Source organism: Aspergillus melleus (genome assembly GCF_016097325.1).
Source record: "Aspergillus melleus strain CBS 546.65 chromosome Unknown contig1, whole genome shotgun sequence".
NCBI lineage: Eukaryota > Fungi > Ascomycota > Eurotiomycetes > Eurotiales > Aspergillaceae > Aspergillus > Aspergillus melleus.
Window position 1 is genome coordinate 759,037 of NW_025763370.1, and position 20,681 is coordinate 779,717.

Below are 20,681 nucleotides of genomic sequence, written 5' to 3' on the forward strand. Positions count from 1 at the left end.
GTCGTTCTACAGTGGATAGAGATATACTACTTACTACTTAGTAGTAAGTGACTACTAACAATAGAAGTGTTAGTGAATAGCACGCAAATCCAATGCTTGGCTCTCTTGACCTAAGGCCAACACTCTAAGGCTGTGATCGTCGTCGATACTGTCGCGGTAATCGAGGTAAGGTAGGTATGCCAAATGTCGATACAGCAACGACGTCAAGATTCGCAAAAGGGGAAGCCTGCAATCGAATCCGCAACGAAGGCACCGAAGTTCTCGGACCGGGAACCCCTTGCGTTGCGATGAACTGGACGATAACACTTGGTTCAGGGTTGCTGCTACAAAAACGACGACGACCCTGCCAACCCAATTAAACCATCCACGGATGGATGCCGATCGCGCATTGCCATGACGCTATCGCATTATCCCAGCACTATGGCTATGGAGTCATGGTTTGATGAACTGACTGCCGCGCCTCAATACCAAGATTCAATGATCTGGCGTGTCGATTCCATATCGTTTTCTCGGTCGCGGTCTGGGCAGTTGATCCCAGATTGCCGTTGAGGGAAAGAAAGAAGTGAGGTGGTCGGAAATAATCCCATTGCAATTGATACTATTGCAAACTACAGACTCGGCAACATAGTCTGATCTTGGCTGTACAACATGGATATGAAGATCGGTCGAAGCCCCCGGGCGGATCTGATCTGAAAAGTGCCGATTGGAACTACTCAGGAGTAGGTTGGAATCCAGTTCCACGATGGATTGTGCCAATTCTGTCATCGTTCGCTCTGGCAAGATTGCGGCGCCTGTCCGAAACCACATCGTCATGTTGGTTAGACTAGGTACAGTACTTGATTTACGCGGTGAGAAAGGGCGAAGGGCGCGCGTTCTCCACCAGCGATCGCCCGGTGATGAGTTGGACTTGGGGCATTCTCGAGTCCCTGCGTTGACAAGTTCACATGGAGGGAGACAAGGTTAAGGGATATCAAATTTTAGATTTAGGCATTCATGACAAGAAAGGCGAAGCGCAGAAGAGAGACTGATCAGATGAGGCAGTGTTGGAGAAATCTGGAAGATCACCTCCAAGTCGTCCGTTCGGCATCGAGAATCGAAATTCAATCGTACATGCGCCATACAGACGGGGAAACTGCGCCAAGCTCTGGTGCCTTTGCGCTGTACTCCCAGAGATAAAGATAACATCACCAAACCATGTCGATTCGCGGTCACCGAAGTGTTCAACACAGCCGGAGGGACGATCTCCTCTCCATTCTGACTTCACAAGTTCACTCCCATACTCCGTAACCATAACCTAAGGGAAATTGAAGGGTCATGCCCAACGGCAGAGAAGCGGTCAGCAAGCGAAAGAATCGGTGACAAGGCGAGCAGCAGAAAAAAGCGAGCGGGGACCGGGCGACGGCGGTTGGATGAACCAGAGACTGCGGGCGGCTTGCGTCTTGGTCTCTTGGTCAAGCTTCCTGCGACTCAGGGATGCCCCCCACTGTCTGTTTACATTTCCATTGGATTGTTCATCGTGGGTTTTGCCTCCTGCATCCCAGCAATCAGGATCGATTCAGACGTTCGCCAGTCATGATCCGATCCTGCGAGAAAGACCGCTAAGGCCTGGGATGTTGTTTGGGAATTACACTTACTCCGTACAGACTACGGAGTACGCGTAGAGAACATGATACGAACGTCTCCGATTTCCCTTTTGAGATTAAGTCGGTCGTCGAAGGATTCTCTTCCCTTCCCTATGGACGGAGCACTGTTCGGCGTCCGCAACGTGACAACGGCATGACCGGCAGACACGACAAGCAGAAACAGACCGACAGATTCAGATTGACAGATTGACAGATTGACACTGATCTCTCTCATCTCTCTGACTTTCTCACACACGGACCAACAATGGAGCAGGGAAGGATTTACGGATTGACCCCCAGTTGTTCGCTTTAGGCTCCGATCCTTCTACCCCCCCCCCCCCCCCCCCCCCCCCCCTCCCTTCCCCCATGCCCTAACTATACAAGCACCACATAAGCGGATTGTTTGGCGTTTGGAAAAATCATCCGACCCATGAGTTTAATTGCTCGGTCTATTAATTGAATCCTGCCTGCTATATGGGCCATGGCCATGGCTACACGGTCATGGATACTGGATAGTTACAGGGTTTACGGTATGGCATCAACAAAAACAGACATGGGGCCAAAGAACTCGTGGACATTGCCGGCACCGCTTATCCTCCGTCGCAGCTCGCCTGGGCTTGCAGCATCGTGGTCATCCCACCAGTCACCGGGCGACCCGATGGAGAAAAGGACGTATTCGGCGGACAGGAAGTTGCCAACACCTTGGGGGACCTCCCCAGCCGTTTCCTTTCTGCATCAAGCCATCCAGCGATCCAGCAATCCGCCGGTGGAGAGAGGGTTGTGTGAATTGTCACGATGCGGAGCAACCGGGTAACTAAAAGCCTGCGGGGGTGTTGTAAGAAAGAGTCAGAAGATGATTGCTGTTTCGCCAGTGAGTCGGAGAGTCGGAGAGGAGTGGTTAGTGAATCGAGGAGCTGGGATAAAAACAGAAACCAGCATAATTAATGAAGGCACTAAGACTGACGGAGTAAGTCAACTCGAGTCGCATGCTTTATAAGCAGGGCTCGGATGAAATCTCACGCCAGTCACAATTAAGGCCGAGGTCGGCCAAGGGCGTTTCGCCGTCTCTTCAGTATGAGGGATTTAATGGCACACGCAACAGCACGGGGCCGCACTCGTGGAGAGTCAACTTGTTGATGCTAAACAGCTAAACCCGCTGCACGTCGGCCCTAATCCGGTAAGCCTGAGGCATTCGGCCCTCGTTTCTCTGCTTTCCTGAGTTTCCTGCCGCTTGACAGCTGCATTCCGAAGCCTTGGGTGTTGGAACCTTTTCGTCGTGATTGCCAAATCGCCGCTACCTGGAAGGGATTCACAGACGAGCTACTCTTAGTTCCTCCAAACCACCCACTAGGCTGGCTACGGTTAAATGCGAAGTTCCGTCCTGACAGCTGCACCGTGCCTTTCGACGGTGGCTTTAGGTATGGCGTTCGGCCTTCTGAATAAGATGTAACGAGCATCTCCAATTTTTAAACCCCCCTGTCGTCCACGGGAGCACAAAGTACTGAATCATGGTCAGTATAAGATGCACGATTTAAAACACGGATACTGCAACGGTCGGTATCGTCTCTGCGTTACACCCAGGATGTTCGAGAAATACAACATCCTGTACTGCAGGTAAGGGTAAGTATGGCAAGACAGGACCCGAACGAAAGATCGAGACTCGTTCGTTATCATCCATCCCAGTCGGCCGTCGTGTAACCTGGGAAATTCGCACATGGAGCCTCTCCCTTGCGTGGGCCAGAACTCGTGATGGGTCAACATATTTCCAGTTTTCCAGAACATGGTTGTGTCCCTTGATTCGGCCCGGTTTTGTGCACCGTGAATCCTACCATACCTGTCAGTGTCAAGTCAAAAACTGAAGGTAGCATGTCTGAGCTATGCCAAGCGAAGGGCCAATAATGGAGGGGTAGTCGTGAATAGCATCATCGGCATCCTCTTCTGAACCATGACCATCATTATTACCATCTTCGGTTGCACATCATGGACCGCATGATCGTCATCGTCCAAGACCCCCCCTGGGGAAACACGGCAGTCTCCTGAATATTTTTAACACCGGCCAGACCCTCCACCTGCTCCTCCTCTGTTCCCCCTTGAGCTAATAAAGACAGCCAAGAATTTCCGCCAAGATTCGCCAAGGCCCGTCCAATATGTATGCTGTATGGAGGACGCCTCCTCCATAGTCCATGCATCGATCGATCTGAGGAGAATGGGGGGGGGAAACAATAATCGCCCTTTTTTCATCTTCCTCCCCCCTTGCTTCCTCTCAACACTGCGGAGGAGCACAGGAGGAGCACGGCTGGTCCATTCCACAACAGCGCTTGGCAACGTCCCCTATGACTATTGACTATGTGGACGGTAGGGAGTTACCAGAGTCGCTCTACGTACTCCCTCCCTCACCCGTACAACGGGGAATACCGCCAAGAAAAACCCCCCATTCCCCCCTCCCCTAAAAAGCAGGCGCGCAGAAAAATCACCATGAGTCTATTGAGTCTGCCAAGTCTGGGTCTGTGAAAAAGTGGTGACGCTCAAGAACTGCCGGGGAACGAGATTGCCCGGTTCCCGATTCATCCTCTTGACTTCCCCTTGCGGCGTTTACTTTCACAAATACTACGCTTTAAGAACCGGTCCCATGGCCCAAGTTGAGTTGAGTTCACCCAGTTATTTGCTCATGCCAAGTCCGCCGAGATCACTGTGAAATTCCTGTCTCTTCCTCCTTACACTTTTTGCACCCCCTCCTATTCCACCCGGGCCCAGCCCAGCCCAGCCCGCCTAGCCTACTGTTGACAGTATTGTTCTCTCCCCCTTCCTTACGAACGAGACCCGAAAACGAAACGAAACCAAAAATGGGCATTTGACTCCGAACTAGAATGATGCGATGCATCTATTTCCCTGATAACCACTGTCGTAGTGGTAGATCATCGTCGATCATATGCTGGATGAGTGCATATACTGATCTTGGCGATCGAGCAAACCAGGAGGAACTGGTGTTGACACTGCCTGGTGAGTTGATGGGGGGAGGCGGAGACAGACAGCGAAGAACAGGTATTTCGGGGTCCTACAGCGTGGCAGCGGCGAGTAGGCTGCATAGAGATAAGAAAGAGGGTTGTAAATTTATGAGGTAAGATTGATTTTTGATGGAATTACTATTTCGCAGACCAGACAGTATAAGGTAGGTAACTTAGTAGATACTATACGGCGTTCTCCGTGTAGAAAAGTCAATGCTACGAATAAGCTACCTACAATACTACCAAAATCACGGTCGCCTTTCGTCCGATCGCGTCGCCTTCGTACGAGATTACTGTTTAGAGGCGAAGGCAACGGCTAAGAAAATGAAAAGCAAGCTAGAATATATCCCGGACTTGTTCGTCCTATAGAAACCATCCCATTTCCGAATCTACTAAGGTAAGCATGTCCGACTCAACCAGTAAATGCAATTCAACACGCCCTTATTCAACTTGTCAGGCTACATGATTAATTCTATTTGACGACAATTTACCGAATCAATCATTTAAGGAGTTGACTAACTAGCTATTTACCTGAATTCACTGGCAAGACGAGAGGAAATTCTGTAACTCTCGCTGGCCCTTCCGAATCAGGGATCCCGAGAAAAGTAACCCAAGTCCTGGTCACCTCCCCAGTAGAGTTAACCTCACAAAGAAAAGCAGAACCCCATGACCAGCTTTCCACCTAGGTAGGTAGGTTTACCTTATTTCTAATCTCTAATTGACTGTATGTATGCACATGCAAATAATTACCTACCTACTTACACAGAAGAGAGGCATTATCTATCTAACCTCCACAAGGATATATACTTTCGGAAAAGTCCCCGTTCTACCAACAAGATGCCTCAACGCCCATACATCAAGACTCGCTAACCGACACTATATGCACCTTGAGGTAACGGGTACATGTACACATGAACAGGCTAAGAGCGATCAATACTGTAATCATGCAGTGCGCCTTTTTGCATCCTTCTATTTCCCCGCACTCATGATAACGGACTAATGATATACAGATGCGATTATCTCATCTCGCACATGAACAATCCACATAACTAACCAGGTGTAGGTATATGGGATTATTGTATGGAGACCATGAATATCAATCAGCGCATCACATTCCCACGCAAACGACACCCTACCCTACCCTACCCTACCATCCTAAGCATCGAACCGACCCGATGACCGAACCCGGCGTCTGTAGCCTATAGTTGGAGGCACATATACCCTCCTTTGTGTGTAATCTGTCCGATGGTCTTCTTTATCTTACAGGATACACTTTCTGGTAAATGAAGCGATCTGCCCCGCGTCTTTTGTTTGTTTCCGTTTCTTTTATCCGTCCAATCTGAGCGCCGAGTCGGTTGACTATCCTCCATTACCTGGTTGTAGTCATCCCCCTGTGCTTGGAAGATGTGCACGGGAGATGGGGTTAACGTCATATCACAGATAGAATGGACAAGTGACTAACCGACTGGCTGGCGAAGAGGATTGATTGTATACTCTGAGTTAGAGTTATGTGTACGTATACAGAGTACTCGATAGTTCACGACTTCTTCTGTCAGTGGTAGGTAGGTAGGTATCTCAATTAGGTAATTTATTTGGTGTGTTGTACGAAAATGGGGTCGGTTGATGTCATAAATTGCCATGACAATCCGCCTCTCCATGACATTGGACATCCCAGCCTCTGTTAATATTATCATTCCTGTTATTATTGTTGTTATTAATGATATCAATCGCCAACTATAGATAGAACACTTACCTAACCCCCTAGATAGGATTGAGTAACCAACTCAAACAGCGCAAACAACCGTGTAATAGAATGACGTCACCTCGCCGCCTGAGCCTGAGCCTCCGCCCGGGAGAGCGTGGCGATGATCTTTCTACCTAGTCTCTACCTTACTCAGTACGGTGTATTCATTCTCTGACTTCATACGGTGTACGGAGACGGGCCGGTTTATTCTCTGACTTGGATCCTTCGGGGTTTTCTAGAACGGGATTGGGTGGCTGGGGACAGGGCTGAGGTTTTTTTTGTCCCGCGATTTTAGGTATGACTAAAAGTGAGGGCGTGGACTGGGTATATTCTATCCTGAGCTTGGCTGTGACTAACCGCGGTGTGAACTAAAGGACTATGATATAACGATTTGGGGGTGTTAGGTAGGTGGATGGATGTGTCATTCATGTTAATACTGTATGGGGCTCTATTACTAGATGATTGTATGTATGACAATAACTATGACTACTATACATGGGTTAACTAAGTAACCGTGGCTATGTTCAACTCGGCCATCAGTTAGTACGCAGTAGTAAATATGCTTATGCCTAGAATACCTACCCCATCAGTTAGGTATCCGCGATTCTAGCTAGTATCTAAATATACCTACCCATCATGACCGGTGAAGTGAATGCATGCCGCCAAACAGGCAGAAAGAATAAACCAAAATAGAAAGCACCAACAATTAGACTTCAGAAAAGCATACTCCCTGTCCCCGCTCACATTGCTTCTTTCATCTCCCTTTTCATCCTCGGTCTCGGACTCAACTATCTCGCATGGGCGCCGTGGGACAGATTGCGTAGACATCAATCTTTTAGCCATAAACCTACCTACCTTACTGAATACCTGGGTCCGCTATGTCAATATACAGTATGTGTACATTCTTCTCTCGTACCCAAAACCAAATACCCTCGGAGAATATAAATTTGGTAAGAGAGCTAGAGTAAGAGCCAGCCAGGTAAGGTACCCAGCCAGGTACGTAACTAAGACAACGATCAATCCAAAGCTTGTGCACAATGACGCAGGATAAGAGCTTCTTAATGAAATTATGTACTGTATGTTCTTCTTTGCTTTTTCCGGGGTTTTGGCGCCGGGATAGAAAATACATGCCTACCTGCGTACACCGTACCTTGGATGGATAGGTAGGTATGTAGGTACGAACACCGTGGACTGACTTACAGCTTGACAACTCAGCTACCTACCTGTAGGTAGGCAGAACAAAGCAGGACCTAAAGTGATTGATGCACGGCAGAAGAGAGCACGCCTAAAGAGATGTTTCATGTTTGAAACAAACAACTAGCTAACCGCCCGGTTCCACTCGTCGGACTCAGGTCGCTGGGTTCTGGTTTCAGTGTTGGTTGGTATTATGAAGAGTAGAAAATAGACAAAGAAACGAAACAAGGGAATAAGAAGTGGGTAGAAAAAGAAAAGGAAAATAAACGCCCAATCCAATCCAATCCAACCCTATTGCCTAATGCCCAATAACATCAATAACCCTCAAACTCCGAAATCTGTAAAACCATTCGTCGCCTCGTAAGCACCCAATCCCATCCGGACTGATGATCACCGCCGATGCTGCTGGCCACGTAGACTGGGCAAAGAAGATGCTCCGATCATCCGTCCATCCCGGCCGTCTATCCGTTTCGAAGCTGCTGTTTCGCCTTCACGTTTCTCCACCAGTGTAGAATAACTGAAGTGGCCCAAATTCGCTCCTTGGTCTGTACCACCGCGGCGCACTGCCTGGCAAAATCGCGCGCGACGATCCGTCGATGTAAATCGCGACGTGCAAGATTACGTCGCCATGCCTGCTGGAGCACTGTCGCGGCGCCGGCGCGTTTGCTGGCCGAGAGAAGGCGAGAGCAGAGGAAGGAAAGAGCGCCGATTGTGAAGTCATTGTCTAGGATGTGGATTTTGGACGTGCTGGGATGGAGCAGGTTCGCTATGAAGCAAGTCAGTGAGAATTTCGTAATGGTAACACTTTGCTTTTTCAGGCGCAACTCACCGAAATGTGCACTGCATCCCAATGCTTGAAGACGGGACTGCAAGGACAGGGGCTGCCCACTAGTCAAGGGGTCTGGGTCTTCGTGAAGAATGTACTCCGCATACTCATCCACAATACTTTGGTAGATTTTGCCATCTCCGAAGCTGGTGCTGAGATTGTTCAGCTGTAGGCCTTTCAAATGTGCGAGAATAGATGCCCACTGCTTGAGCAGCAGAACAGGTGCATCTCTCTCATCCAACATGTCCAAATTGTCTCCTCGGAACCAATCTTTATCCACAACCTGCTCGTATCCGAACTGCTGGCTGGCTTTCAGCTTCAGCCGCTGAATTTCTTTGGTCAAGTCATTCCAATTGACAAGCTCATCGAGACCCCATTTGCTGACCAATCCCCAAAGAAGCGAAATGGTCTTTTCACGGTGACCGTTCACAATGTCTTCTGCGCGTACATTGCTCAGTAGCCCTCTCGAGCCTTCCATAGAAGTTAAAGCATTCAAGGCAATTGCAACATTGAATGTCTTGACCGCGCGGCTCAAGCAAGGGAACTTCAAGTTTTGAGAAAGGGGCCATAAACACTCGGAATGAGCATTGCCCGAGCGCGGAAAGAGGAGCAATTCCATAACCCTCGTCAATCTAACGCCATCCCTCAGGTCAACGGCAAGGTTGTTAATTCTGTACTCGTACTCCTGGATCGGACGTTGTTCGTAGGTCAGATGGCAGTCCAGATGATTCAATGCCTTAATGACATCCCCGGAAGACGGCAGCAGAAAGCGAGCCAACCCCCGAAAAACAGCAGCGGAAGACTTATACGGCGATGACAAGAGAAAAAGACGGGGAGGCTTCGCCTCAGACTCTGTCGCCGCTTTATCCAGAAGGATGATCAACATGATACTGCGGAAAACCGTCCGGTGGTAGGCTTTGCCGAGCAGTTTAGCATCTGATTCCTTCGTGTCTCGGTCCATATCCTGGTTCTGGAGCAGAAAAAGATCTAAGAATCTTTCTATCTTCCGCTTCAGGCTAGAATCATCGGCAGCTGTGCTTTGCTCCGTCTCTTTCGAGCCGGATAATCTTCTGCCGGTAATTGTTTCCAAGCCCACTTTCAGTACTCCAAGCTCATACGTGTTTACCCAAAAGTCAAGGTATTTCTTTTTCATTCCAAGGTCTTGCTTGAGCCGGGTGGTCCGGGCAAGAACATCTTTCGGGATACTCAAGGCGCCGTACAACAAGGATGCCTGGACTCGCTTGTAAAGGTGCGCAAACGAGGGATGTTGGTATAGCGCCAGGAAGCTATGTCGCTGGGCGACAGGATCACTGACTGTAGAATTCTCTGCAGATTCAAAAAGTCCGTTGACCAGCTGCGTGATTACTATCTCCTGATGCGAGAGCCAATTGTCCTCGTACAGTGCTGGATTTTTGATATCCTCCTTGATCAGCGGATATTCGCGATCTAGTTTCTTCGTGTTAGTTCGGCTAGCCGTAGCTCTGGAAGTAGCAACAGGGCCTTTTGATCGCTTCAAAGAGCTGGACAGCGTTGATCCTGTGGACGCCGACAATGGCCGTTTCGTCGTGGTCATCTTTGGCTTCACGTTATCTTTCAAGCCGGCCTTGACCGAAGATCTTTTGACATTGTTCATCGCTCTCTGGAGAGATCCGTTGACCGACTTAGCAGCCAATGGCTTGACAGCCTGCTTCGTGGGAGGACGCGTTTGTTTACTCGCTGCTGGTTTGTGTGCTTTCGACATTTCGTCAAAGATATCCCCCGACTTTGCCAACGGAAATTTCTTTTCCTTGCCGTCAACCAGAAGCGTGCCCGGAGGAATATTCTCCTTTCCACCATTCTTTCCGACGACGTCTACATGAATGCGAGACTCCTGGCTGATTTTTGCGCTGGGCTGCAACGGAGCTCGATGCGGGGAGGCGGCGAGTGACGGTTTCGTTTGTCGTTTTCTTGCAACCCGTGCTTCGTTTGTATTTTCAGACTGACCCGGGAGGTATTCAGACTTGAGCGGACTGAACATATCCATGAAAGAACTAGCTCCTCTTGGCTCGCTCGGAGGAACATACACCGCATCGTGATGAACATCCTTCGCCTCGCTGGCACGTGCCTGCTGAGAGACCCCCTTGATCCGCATCAAGAGCTCCTTATTCTTATCCACATCAACCTTGCGAGGCTGAGTCCTCCCAACCATCTCCCCTTGTGATCGTGTCTGCTTCGCGGGCGAATTGGCAGCGAGACTAACTTTAGGTCGAAATCGTTGAGCCGGCTGAGCTAGGAGCGAGGATTTTCGATTCGAAGGCGCAGCAATTGTTCCACTGTCTTTTCTCCGCTTGGTGGTCGGTGCAGCGTGCTTCTCTTCGCACTCATCATGGATAGCAAAGGATGATGCTGACGAGGAAGAGCTGGTCTTGGTTCGTCGTCGGGGTTTGGCGCCGGTTAGGACAGGGGCTCGGATTTCGGTTGTGAATTCGATATTCGCGGTATCTTCGCAGGAATCTAGACTGTCTTCCCATATGCTATATATTGAGTCGTTTCCCTCGCTGCTGCGGTTGACTCGGAAGGTCCCCAGCCTGGAGGGGCATGGGGTGGGTACATCTTCAAGAAGGCCGGACATGGTGGCGGAGAATGAAGTTCAACAGAACCATGCAGTATGATTTCAGAGTTAGCAATCTCAGGATGTGAGTCCCTTATAAGAGCATGTCTAGCGTGCTGTGGTCATCTAGTCAAGAGAATTGGGCCTCTAGATCAAAGGATGAATCGAGGGATAGGCAGCCAAGAGCTAGGGACAACGCGGGGGACAAAAAGCGGTGATGAACGGGATAATGGCGCAGCAGATAAAGCGTATGGTGTCGGAAGACTAGGTCGTAATTTTAAATTTGTTGATCTTCGATGACGAGGAAGAATGCTGGATGCTGCTAAAATACAAGTGGTTTAGGGGGAAGAGTCGAGCCGGGGAGGTATGGAGACGCGATGTTGACGTTTGGTTGCCCGCGCAACGCGCCCCACCCTCAGGCAGCTTCCGCATCGCTATCGCCGCCTCCGTCGCTGGTGGAAGACTCCCTGTCGGAGTACGCCTTGAATACATGCTTAAATCGGAAGTCATCTTGTAAAAGTTGCACCCTTCACCCTTGTTTGATATCCACATTATCTATCTTCTCCGTTTGCCTGTCACAATCGTTCGTTTCCAGAGACATACACACATCAACACCCTAACTCTATACTCCCCGGATTTTGTCTTTGATCTTCTCCATGATCGCCTTTTCGTCCTGGTCAGCTACCGCGCTCTCGCTTTCGATGACATATTTCTTTCCAGGAGCTCGAACGCGGAAGTTGGCCTTGAAAGAGGCTGGATTCAGCTGGTCGCCCAACTTGCCGTCGGCGGCGGAGATATCATACGCCCAGAGCAAGCGTGCAGTGACAAGATGCAAACTATTCCGTGCCAAATGATGCCCTGGGCACAGACGTCTCCCAAACCCAAACGCAGAAACAGGAAGATCCGGGTTCTCGAGATAACGATCCGGGTTGAAATCCTGGGGCTTGTCAAAGACCGTTTCGTCCTCGTTCATCCCCAACTGATTGGAAATGACGGTGGATCCAGAGGGAATGAAATAGCCCATATACTCGTCGTCCTGGATCACCGCGTGAGGAACTCCAATGGGAGATATGGGGCGCCAGCGGAGAAGCTCCGAGACCAGCGCGCGAATGTACGGCAGGCTCTCAAGGTCGCTGAATGACGGTAATCTGTCTGCGCCGACGACCGAGTCAAGTTCCTCCTGAGCCTTCTTCATGACTTCCGGCTTGAGAATGCAGTTCATGATCATGATTTCCAGGACCATCTTTGTGGTGTGGATGCCGGCTACGTAGAGCTCGCCGAGTGAGTAGCACACGTCGTCCCAGGGGAGCTCCTTGGCTTCGCTCCTCTGTAGAGCCTCGTGGCTCCAGTTCCAGCTGTCGCCCTGAAGAGCAATATTAGAACATTCCGTATACACTTCTTTGGTCTTCTCGTGTAATTCATGGGCTTTCTCGCGCCATGTCAGAAGGAACTTCGGCAGCCAATCGAGAAACGGGAAAAGATCGAGCAGCAGCATTCCATACGAAGCTTTCTGAAGAACAAACACGGCCATCTCATTGATCTGGTGGAGCCTTTTGTGGTCACCATCATCACTCCCTCTCCCCTTCCCGTAGATGAGGGTAAACATGACATCCGAGGTGTACCGAAGGAAGGCCTCCGAAAAATCATCAGATGATAAAAACCCATGAAGCAGCTGCTTACTTTTTATATCTTGCAGGTGCTGGTATGCATTTGATGCTTTTGCGCTGAGTAGGTTTGATGACAGCCGCCGGTGAAGCTTCCATTGTGGACCGTAGGGCATGAACGCGGACGCAAGTCCCTTATGTAGATAGTTGTCCAAGAACTTGGACGGCGGACGCGAGCTGTATATGCTAGCTCTCTTCTCGAGGAGGTCTTGAGCTGCTCGGCGAGTGCCTAGCACGATAAAGTTCTGGCCTCCTAGCTTGAAATGCACGACCGGCCCAAATTTGCGCGACCATTTTTGAAATGTCCTTGCGATGTCATTGACGGGCATCGGGCCCGACAGAAGACTAGGGCCCGGTGGCAGCGGTAATCTCGATCTGCGTGGAGACAGCCATCCGCATAGATGTAGACCCAGCAACAAGGCACCTGCCAGAGAGATGATCGTGGTCGGATTCATTGGATCCCTTAAGTTCCGCACAGACTGGAAGACTATGTTTTTCCAGATATTTTCGCGGGGAAAATTTTTGGAATTGGCTTTTGGGGGCAGAAACCGGCTTTCGTGCGACGAGATGGGGAGTCTAAAGCTGCGATCTTCACCAGCCCCGCTTATATACACCTCCTCACTGAGGTTTCAGGCCGCTAGTCAGTTCCCTGCCAGACCACGTCAAGATGCATGCGACCCAATGCTCTGGCCGATCTGCAGCCATCGTTTTTCACGGCGCGTATGGCCCTATGCCCTGCATATGGAATAGATCGATCGTTCTTTAATGGAGATCTAGAGACCAGGCTTATATCGTGGATGTACTAACGATGCTTGTACTGCCGACAATCAAATAACGAGAATGACCCCTTTGGAACTCAAATAATCGAGGCCCGAGAGCATTCCGTGCCTGGGAAAGAAGCCCTAGCTAGCTCTGTTAATCATGTGTCAGCTAAAGTACACCGTAAGTGTAGACGAAGGAAGATAAAGCATCTGTAGATCATAACGCCTCAATTTTCACAGCTCGAAATTGTCATCAAAGAGTAGATGTTACTTAATTTGCTCATATGATCAACTGCACGCATGACATCAGCAATTTGAGAAACAAGGATAGGCCACATAAGCAAATTGCGTTGTGCATTTTGTGCATGTTGCCATCCGTCCTCCGTGCATCACGAGGGCCAGAGCAAGAGCCAAGTTAGCGCTCGGATCATGACCGGCGATAAATTGCAATGGCACTATCATATTCTCCCTCCGTGAGACATCCAACCGGCTGTAGCTGCGTCCGAAGACCCCAATCGGAGGACGGTAGAATCATCGCCGGGTTATGCCTGTCAGTCCCTCCGCGTCAACGTGAAACGGCCAGGTGCCTCCGGAGCAAATGACCGAAGGGGAAAGGAGAAATATTATTAATCGGGGCAAGTTTTTGAATAATTTAGCGTTTTTGGATCCCTCGGTCTGCCCCGCTAGGAGGTGTTCATGGAAGTACTTTATCATCGTACTCGTTCGCGCATGTGGACACAAGATCTAGGCAGCGAGATAGATTAATTATGCAATCTGGCCGAAGGGGAGAATCTGACCCTTTCTCTGTTCATTATTTATTTCGAGATTCCACACAGTTCCTGGAAATGACAGGAGAAAAAGGCACCGACCAAGCGGCTTTGTTACTAACGCCGTAGTTCGAAACTAAAGAAGGAAGTGGGCCTGCCTTAGTGCTGCCTGGAAGCCTTGGGATCCTCGTGATTTGCCCTCCCCTTTGGTCTCGCGGCGTAAAGAGAAACTCCTTTCCCCAGACAACTTGAATGAACGGATCTTCAACGTGGCCCTCCCTCTCTCTTCTCTGCTATTTTTGTCCGGCGCAATTTCCATCTATCTGCCAGGGGTGAAACCCTTTCCTCTCCCTAAAATTCAATGGTTAATCATATCCTCACCTACCATCTCATGCAACCTCGTTTCAGCCCTTTCATTTCGTGCTGATTCCTCCGAATAACCGCGCTGACCGGCCAGCGCCAAATTCCGATCTTCCTTTCCATCTTGTTGGATCCTGCGGAAATGGTTCTCGTTAATTGATCTCCGCCACCCTGCTCCCATTGACCCATTTCACCAACCACCTGAACCCGCGGCGACCCGTCGATCGACCTCTCTTGTCCTGGCTGGATGCTATCGCTCCCATCCGACCCCTCTCTATTGTATGTACGAGCGTTACGGAATGTGCACTGGTTATGGAATCTCTCGTCTATGAAGATTCGCCACTGGCAGAGTACCTCCAGGGTGAGTTGCGGGTAGCTCCGATCGCCACGGGAATAACGAAAACTGACCATGCTGTCGTGCATTCAGGGGAAGGCGAACATGACCCGAACTGGCCTGTCCAGGAACCCGAGAGCTCCGACGATGTCTCCGACTCGACCGCAGCAGACTTTGCCCCCAGGGGAACGTCGAAGTTCCAGAGTCGGATTCGTAACAAACTCCCTAAACCCCTGGACTTGAAGGCCTCACACCAGAGAGCGGCCCTGGGGAGGATTTATGACACTTGCACGGTATGGCCTCGCTCGTATGTTGTGACTGCTATCAGCAGCTGGCTGACGACTCCTCTTTTCCGCCTGCAGTCTGCTTTGAACGCGCGTATTGCACGGAGCGACAATGAGAGGTTTCTGGAACAATTCGGCTACGTTATCGTTGCGTCCCAGTTGTTGAACGAGCACAGCGCCCCTTCCTATACGTCAGCATCCGATGTGCTGTCGACTTCACAGCCCGCAGATCTTCCCTCGCTTTCCACAACGTTTGGATTACAAGGGGCGGTTGTAACTGCCTCGACTTCGTTCTCGATCGCCTGGTTATTACATTGGAGTCGATCTCGAACCGGAACCGGCATCAATCCTCGCAAAGTTGGCGTGCTTCTAATACTCGTACCGGTGATTGGGGTCTTTTTCTACGCCTTCGCAAAACGACAGTGGCTCAAATACCTGCGACACCAAGCCGTGGAAGCGGCCGCGTCTTTCATCAGCAATGCTCAGGGCTTTGATTCTGCCGCATCTGCATCGGTTGTCTTCATTCAGGAGGTTGAGCTGGTCTCAAGGGGCTACCGAATGTGGGTTCGCCCGGCTCAAACCAGTGCTCCAGGGAGATTTTATGAATGCTAACGTGGATGCAGAAGTACGCCCATGCCTCCTATTAGTCGTCTCGAAGACCAGGCACAGACGCGACGGTGTCTGCGGCTGCGTCGGACCGTCTCCGAGAGTTTCTTTTCCATGCTGGGTCGGTACATTCAGGCGCAGCGCATTCTGCAACCGCTTACAGACGACGCCAATCTGGCCAAATACTACGACATCTACGACATCACCGAGGAAGAGCTGATTGAGGCCGAATCAACGCTTAATGAGCGTGCGACCGATGATCAGTATTCTCTGCGCTTTCTCCGCACGCTGTTCGGGAGACTGTACATTGTTAGAAAGAGCATACTTTGCTGCCTGCTGGCTCTCGGTGCCGACGGCGGTGGATCGGATATCGCAAGATGGAGCACAGCCGTTGAACAAATGCGCGACTTGTCCGAAATCACCGGGCATAATGTCCGCAAAATGAGCAACATCTTGAACGAGGACGACCGTGAGTATCTATTCTCTTCACCGTCGCAAGACCTTGCATCTAACCTCTTTCTGCAGGCGAAGCTATCCCACCTTCCCCCCTTCCTACGGCTTCTCCGAGCAAGGAAGGCCTCCGTGCCCAATATCGGAAACTCAACTCTCTATCACAAGGAATCCGTGCGCTTCATGCCAAAATGCACATCATCCGAGAACTCTCCAGCGCCAGTCTTGAGCGAGCGGACGTCGGCGAATTCGAACCGACCCTTCTGTCACAATACGAGTCGATCGGAGCGGACATTAAAAGCATCCTCCAGGAATGGGAGGCTGGAAAATCGGCTCTTGCCAACAGTATGGCCAGACAGTCGAGCGTGGATCGTCTTTCGCGACCACCGAGCGGACTGTCTCCCATGCCCATGTCTCCGACGCCCAGCCTCGGTGGTGCGACGGCCGTGGAAGGTAGCCCGACAGACGCGCTCAAGGCCTTGAACGGCGAGCGACCGGAATCCAGTCTCATCCAAAACACCGATGACGAGGAAATCTTCGAGGCCGTGGCTCTCCCTGCTCGTGCCAACAAACGGATATCCATGACGAGAGAAGAGCGTATCGCACGTGTCAAAGAAGACCGAGCAAAACAAGCTGCAGCTAGAGACCGCGTTGACGCGAATACCCATATGTTGAAGGAGCTCGAGATGGTCATCAAACAGCGACCTAAGACCTCGATCGCTTCGAAACGGGTGACGAGCATTTAAGTTTTCTGGGCATGTTTTATTGCCTTCCGCTCCTTCTTACGTTCCCTGTGTCCCTCTTCCGGGGCACGCTTGTTCATATTTCCAGTATTCTTGTCTATATTGAACAGAACTGCATCCGTGTTATCTACACGTATGCAGGGTTGATACCCGATGTGCATAGATTGGCCTGGTGTCAGCGGCGTTTTTTCTCTTGTCTTTTGGCTAACTTGATTCCTGTCGAGTCTTGGATATCTTTAGTTTCATGTATTCTTTCGTTCCTGCAGTACAGCATGCAGAGTGTACATTTTGTTCTCTTTTGTCGTATCACATCCCTTCGTTGCCTTCTACTTCTCTTCTGTATTCTTTTCCTTTTAGTTTTCTGTATCATTGAGGGCTGTGGTGTTAATATGCAAAGTACCGCTATCGAGTCTGATGCACCATTGGAAACAACCATGTATCTAGCCATGAAATTGAAATCGATCTTGGATCTACCGTCTGTCCTTTGGATCTGTAGTTCTGTACACAGGGGCACGCGCGACGGCAGTCACGTGCACGGCGCGGCTGCTGGTGCGGCTGCCTGAGGTCACGGATCTAACCCCAAAGGGTCATATCAGCCTAAGGCCAGACGCGAACCCGCGCGCGCGTTTCCCCACCACGCCTCAGGCGAACCCTCGTACGCGATTTCATTTCTCTTCCTTCAACCCTGTCATAACCATCCTTCTTTCACTACTCCCAATTCCAACCTCCTCTCGACCTGTAAGTCTCTTAAGACCTCTTGACTACCCGACAGGATATATCGCCTAATTGCCACCGTCCTAGTATCTTTCCAATCCCAGTTCCGCACCTTTCTTTCCCCCCTTCACCGCACCACAACCTAGCACATCAAGAGTGAGTATCTCGAGAATCATGGACGCCATAGGATTACATTTTGACAGTTGTATCAGTGTTGGAAGCTCGCCTAGAACAAGCCTCTCTCCTGAAGAAGGTATGAGAACGCCAATCCCCTATCACTCCTTCACATGCACTCAAAACTAATCTTTTATCTCGATTGCTCTAGGTCGTCGATGCTATCAAGGACCTTGTGCAGGACTGCAACTTCGACTGCAATGACTCTGGAATCGCTCTCCAGGCCATGGACAACTCCCACGTTGCCCTGGTCTCTATGCTCCTGAAAGCCGAGGGTTTCTCTCCCTACCGATGCGACCGCAACATTGCCCTCGGTATCAACCTGGTTTCCCTGACCAAGGTTCTGCGGGCCGCCCAGAACGAGGATATCCTGACCCTGAAGGCCGACGACTCGCCCGATGCCGTTAACCTCATGTTCGAGAGTGCCGAAACCGACCGGCTAAGCGAGTATGATATCAAGTTGATGGACATTGACCAGGAGCACCTGGCCATTCCCGAGACGGAGTACGCCGCTACGGTTGAGATGCCCTCAGCGGAGTTCCAGCGGATCTGCAGAGATTTGAATGCTCTGTCCGAGTCGGGTATGTTTTTTCCCCCCTGCTGATTGTGATTCTTGCTGGAGCATACGCTAATCTTTTCTTTCTAGTCGTCATCGAGGCCACCAAGGAGGGCGTCAAGTTCTCTTGCCAGGGTGACATCGGCAGTGGCTCCGTTACCATCCGTCAGCACACCAACGTCGACAAGCCCGACCAGAACGTCTCTATCGCCCTCAGTGAACCCGTCGCCCTTACTTTCTCCCTCAAGTACCTTGTCAACTTCTGCAAGGCCACCAACCTGTCTGGCAAGGTGTCTCTCTGCCTGTCTCAGGAGGTGCCTCTACTTGTGGAGTACGGTCTCGGAAGCGGTCACTTGCGATTCTACCTTGCTCCTAAGGTGCGTCCTTTCCTTCACCCCTCATTCTTCCAGAATATGAAAACCAATTGATGCTAATATGTGCTACAGATCGGTGACGAGGAGTAAGTGGAGTCGATCCCAATATAAAACCAAAAAACCAAATAAATTACGATGATGAAGGTGGGGAGCATAAGGAGGCCACGATTTCTTTTTTCATTTTTCTTTTCACATTTTTGTTCAAAATATCCCTTGAATGTTGCGCACCATCCGATGTCCAAAGCCTACATATAATATCCAAGTTAGATATCAAGCGATCAACTTTACAACCATTGGTCTAGGATGGATTTGAGTAGTATGATCAAGTAATTACTGGCATCAAATCGAAGACAATCATCTGTACGAAAATAAATTTTATATTGAGACCTATAGCATCCAACTCATCCATAAACCACCAAGCACCATAATACTTCCACCGGACCCTAAAACCAAGACCCGAGCACTCATCGAGCACACAAAGCCCCTCACTAAGATTAGCCAGGGACACAAAAACACCCTTCTCAGCTCAGAGCAGAAAGACACGACTGACCTTAAGAAAAAAAGAGGGAAGCACCACCCCAACCAGAATAATCGGAATCGAATGATACCAACCCCTCCCCTTGAAAAGAAGAGGGGGATACAGGTATGCCGCGTATTGCACTAAAGTGTCACACTCGCGCAGCCAGAAGGCGCGCCTTGAGCTGCACACAATCTTCGCAACGACTCTCCCATGGGGTTTTTGACGCCCCGATGTTTCTGATGCCAATTGCAGATGCATGACAATGAAGTCTTCGCACCAGGCCCTTGCGGGCAGTACCGGCCTAACTGTCATAGCCATAATGACTATGATGATCAGGCGGGTCCAAGATAGTGAAGATTCCTCCGAATTTCTCATTTGCAAGGGATCCTCTCGAACGTGACGGGGTTGATTTTCATCAGCTCAGACGGTTCGAGAGGGACAAGGACAGCGCGGAGCTGTCGGACTTGTCGTGTGTAGCAAAGAAACGCAGCATTGGTTGGGATGGTGCTTGGAGAGAAAAGAGAAAAAAAAAGGAAGGAAAGGGAAGGGGAAGAGAAGGGGAAATATAATGAATGGGTGATGTTGTGCGGTGCCGGGTGTGACTCACCGCCTGCTTGTTTCTGATTGGGCGTGTGGGGAGCTTGGATAGCTTCATTGGTTGCCTGAGGTGTCTGTTTCTACTAGTTCTCTCTCCGTCTGGTTTTGGAGGATCTGCTATTCTAAGTCCCAGTAGGTAAACGCTCATTTGTTTCTTCTGGAATGCCTTCTACATGATGTGTACCGAGGATCAAATTGATTTGCAACCTATTAGTTCTCTCCTGACGGGAGAAGCTCCGTCACAGGTTCATGTTATTGCAATTTCTTTTGGTATGAAGAAAGCTTATGTTTGGAGAGCTAGCCGTATCCAATTATCCATATCATGAGTTTAGATGCAGGCATATCGGGGAAATGGTTCCTTCATTGAACTATATTATCTTTCGAATATAATTTCGGCTTACTACCAGGCTTTGTTTTCCAAACAACAAAGCGAGGGGAATGAATCATTGAATCGAGAGAAAAGATAGAAGTGATCTTGTTTGACAATACCATTGATCCAACTAGGGCGTCACTTAGTATACTAGGAGAAGCCCTAAGATATCAGTTATAGGTTGACTGCAAAAGGCGATACTCACCAGCATAACGACCCTGTTCTTCCCCCTGTTCTTCCTTTCTATTGGGAACTTCCATTTATTACATATGCCCAAGTTCCAGGCTTAATAAGTTTGATCATATTGATTTCTTCCGGTTCCAAACCAACCAAAGGCTAGTATAAATAGAATCAATGACCATTGAGTGGAGTGAACACACACCTAAAACACCTCAACCTCATTATCATCACCCTTGGTCAGCATCC

The 20,681-nt window shown here is 49.9% G+C and overlaps 4 protein-coding genes across 4 annotated transcripts; 2 read left to right on the plus strand and 2 right to left on the minus strand.

Annotated features, from left to right (window-relative positions):
• Nucleotides 1–8,026: 8,026 nt before the first annotated feature.
• On the minus strand, nt 8,027–11,002 carry sha1 (putative calmodulin-binding protein Sha1; the record flags this gene model as incomplete). The annotated part of the gene is made up of 2 exons (XM_046081953.1): nt 8,027–8,331; nt 8,395–11,002. 2 exons carry the CDS (start codon nt 11,000–11,002, stop codon nt 8,027–8,029), a joined length of 2,913 nt encoding a protein of 970 aa, XP_045937910.1.
• Nucleotides 11,003–11,603: 601 nt separating this feature from the next.
• Nucleotides 11,604–12,974, minus strand: LDX57_000306 (cytochrome P450; the record flags this gene model as incomplete). The annotated part of the gene is made up of 1 exon (XM_046081954.1): nt 11,604–12,974. The coding sequence occupies one exon, from the start codon at nt 12,972–12,974 to the stop codon at nt 11,604–11,606; it is 1,371 nt and encodes a 456-aa protein (XP_045937911.1).
• Nucleotides 12,975–14,845: 1,871 nt separating this feature from the next.
• LDX57_000307 (vezatin family protein) lies at nt 14,846–16,953 on the plus strand (the record flags this gene model as incomplete). The annotated part of the gene is made up of 4 exons (XM_046081955.1): nt 14,846–15,160; nt 15,230–15,711; nt 15,775–16,226; nt 16,283–16,953. 4 exons carry the CDS (start codon nt 14,846–14,848, stop codon nt 16,951–16,953), a joined length of 1,920 nt encoding a protein of 639 aa, XP_045937912.1.
• Nucleotides 16,954–17,556: 603 nt separating this feature from the next.
• POL30 (proliferating cell nuclear antigen) lies at nt 17,557–19,791 on the plus strand. Its single transcript, XM_046081956.1, has 6 exons — nt 17,557–17,688; nt 17,752–17,820; nt 17,877–17,917; nt 17,990–18,419; nt 18,485–18,771; nt 18,841–19,791. Coding segments are annotated over exons 2-6 (777 nt in total). The 5' UTR covers nt 17,557–17,688; nt 17,752–17,819; the 3' UTR covers nt 18,859–19,791.
• The last annotated feature ends 890 nt before the right edge of the window (nt 19,792–20,681 follow it).

Bases quoted from the DNA above. Each gene is read 5' to 3' on its own strand.
- POL30 (XM_046081956.1), top strand. The intron at 17,918-17,989 runs GTATGAGAACGC...CGATTGCTCTAG, and splicing joins AAGCCTCTCTCCTGAAGAAG to GTCGTCGATGCTATCAAGGA. The intron at 18,420-18,484 runs GTATGTTTTTTC...TTTTCTTTCTAG, and splicing joins GAATGCTCTGTCCGAGTCGG to TCGTCATCGAGGCCACCAAG.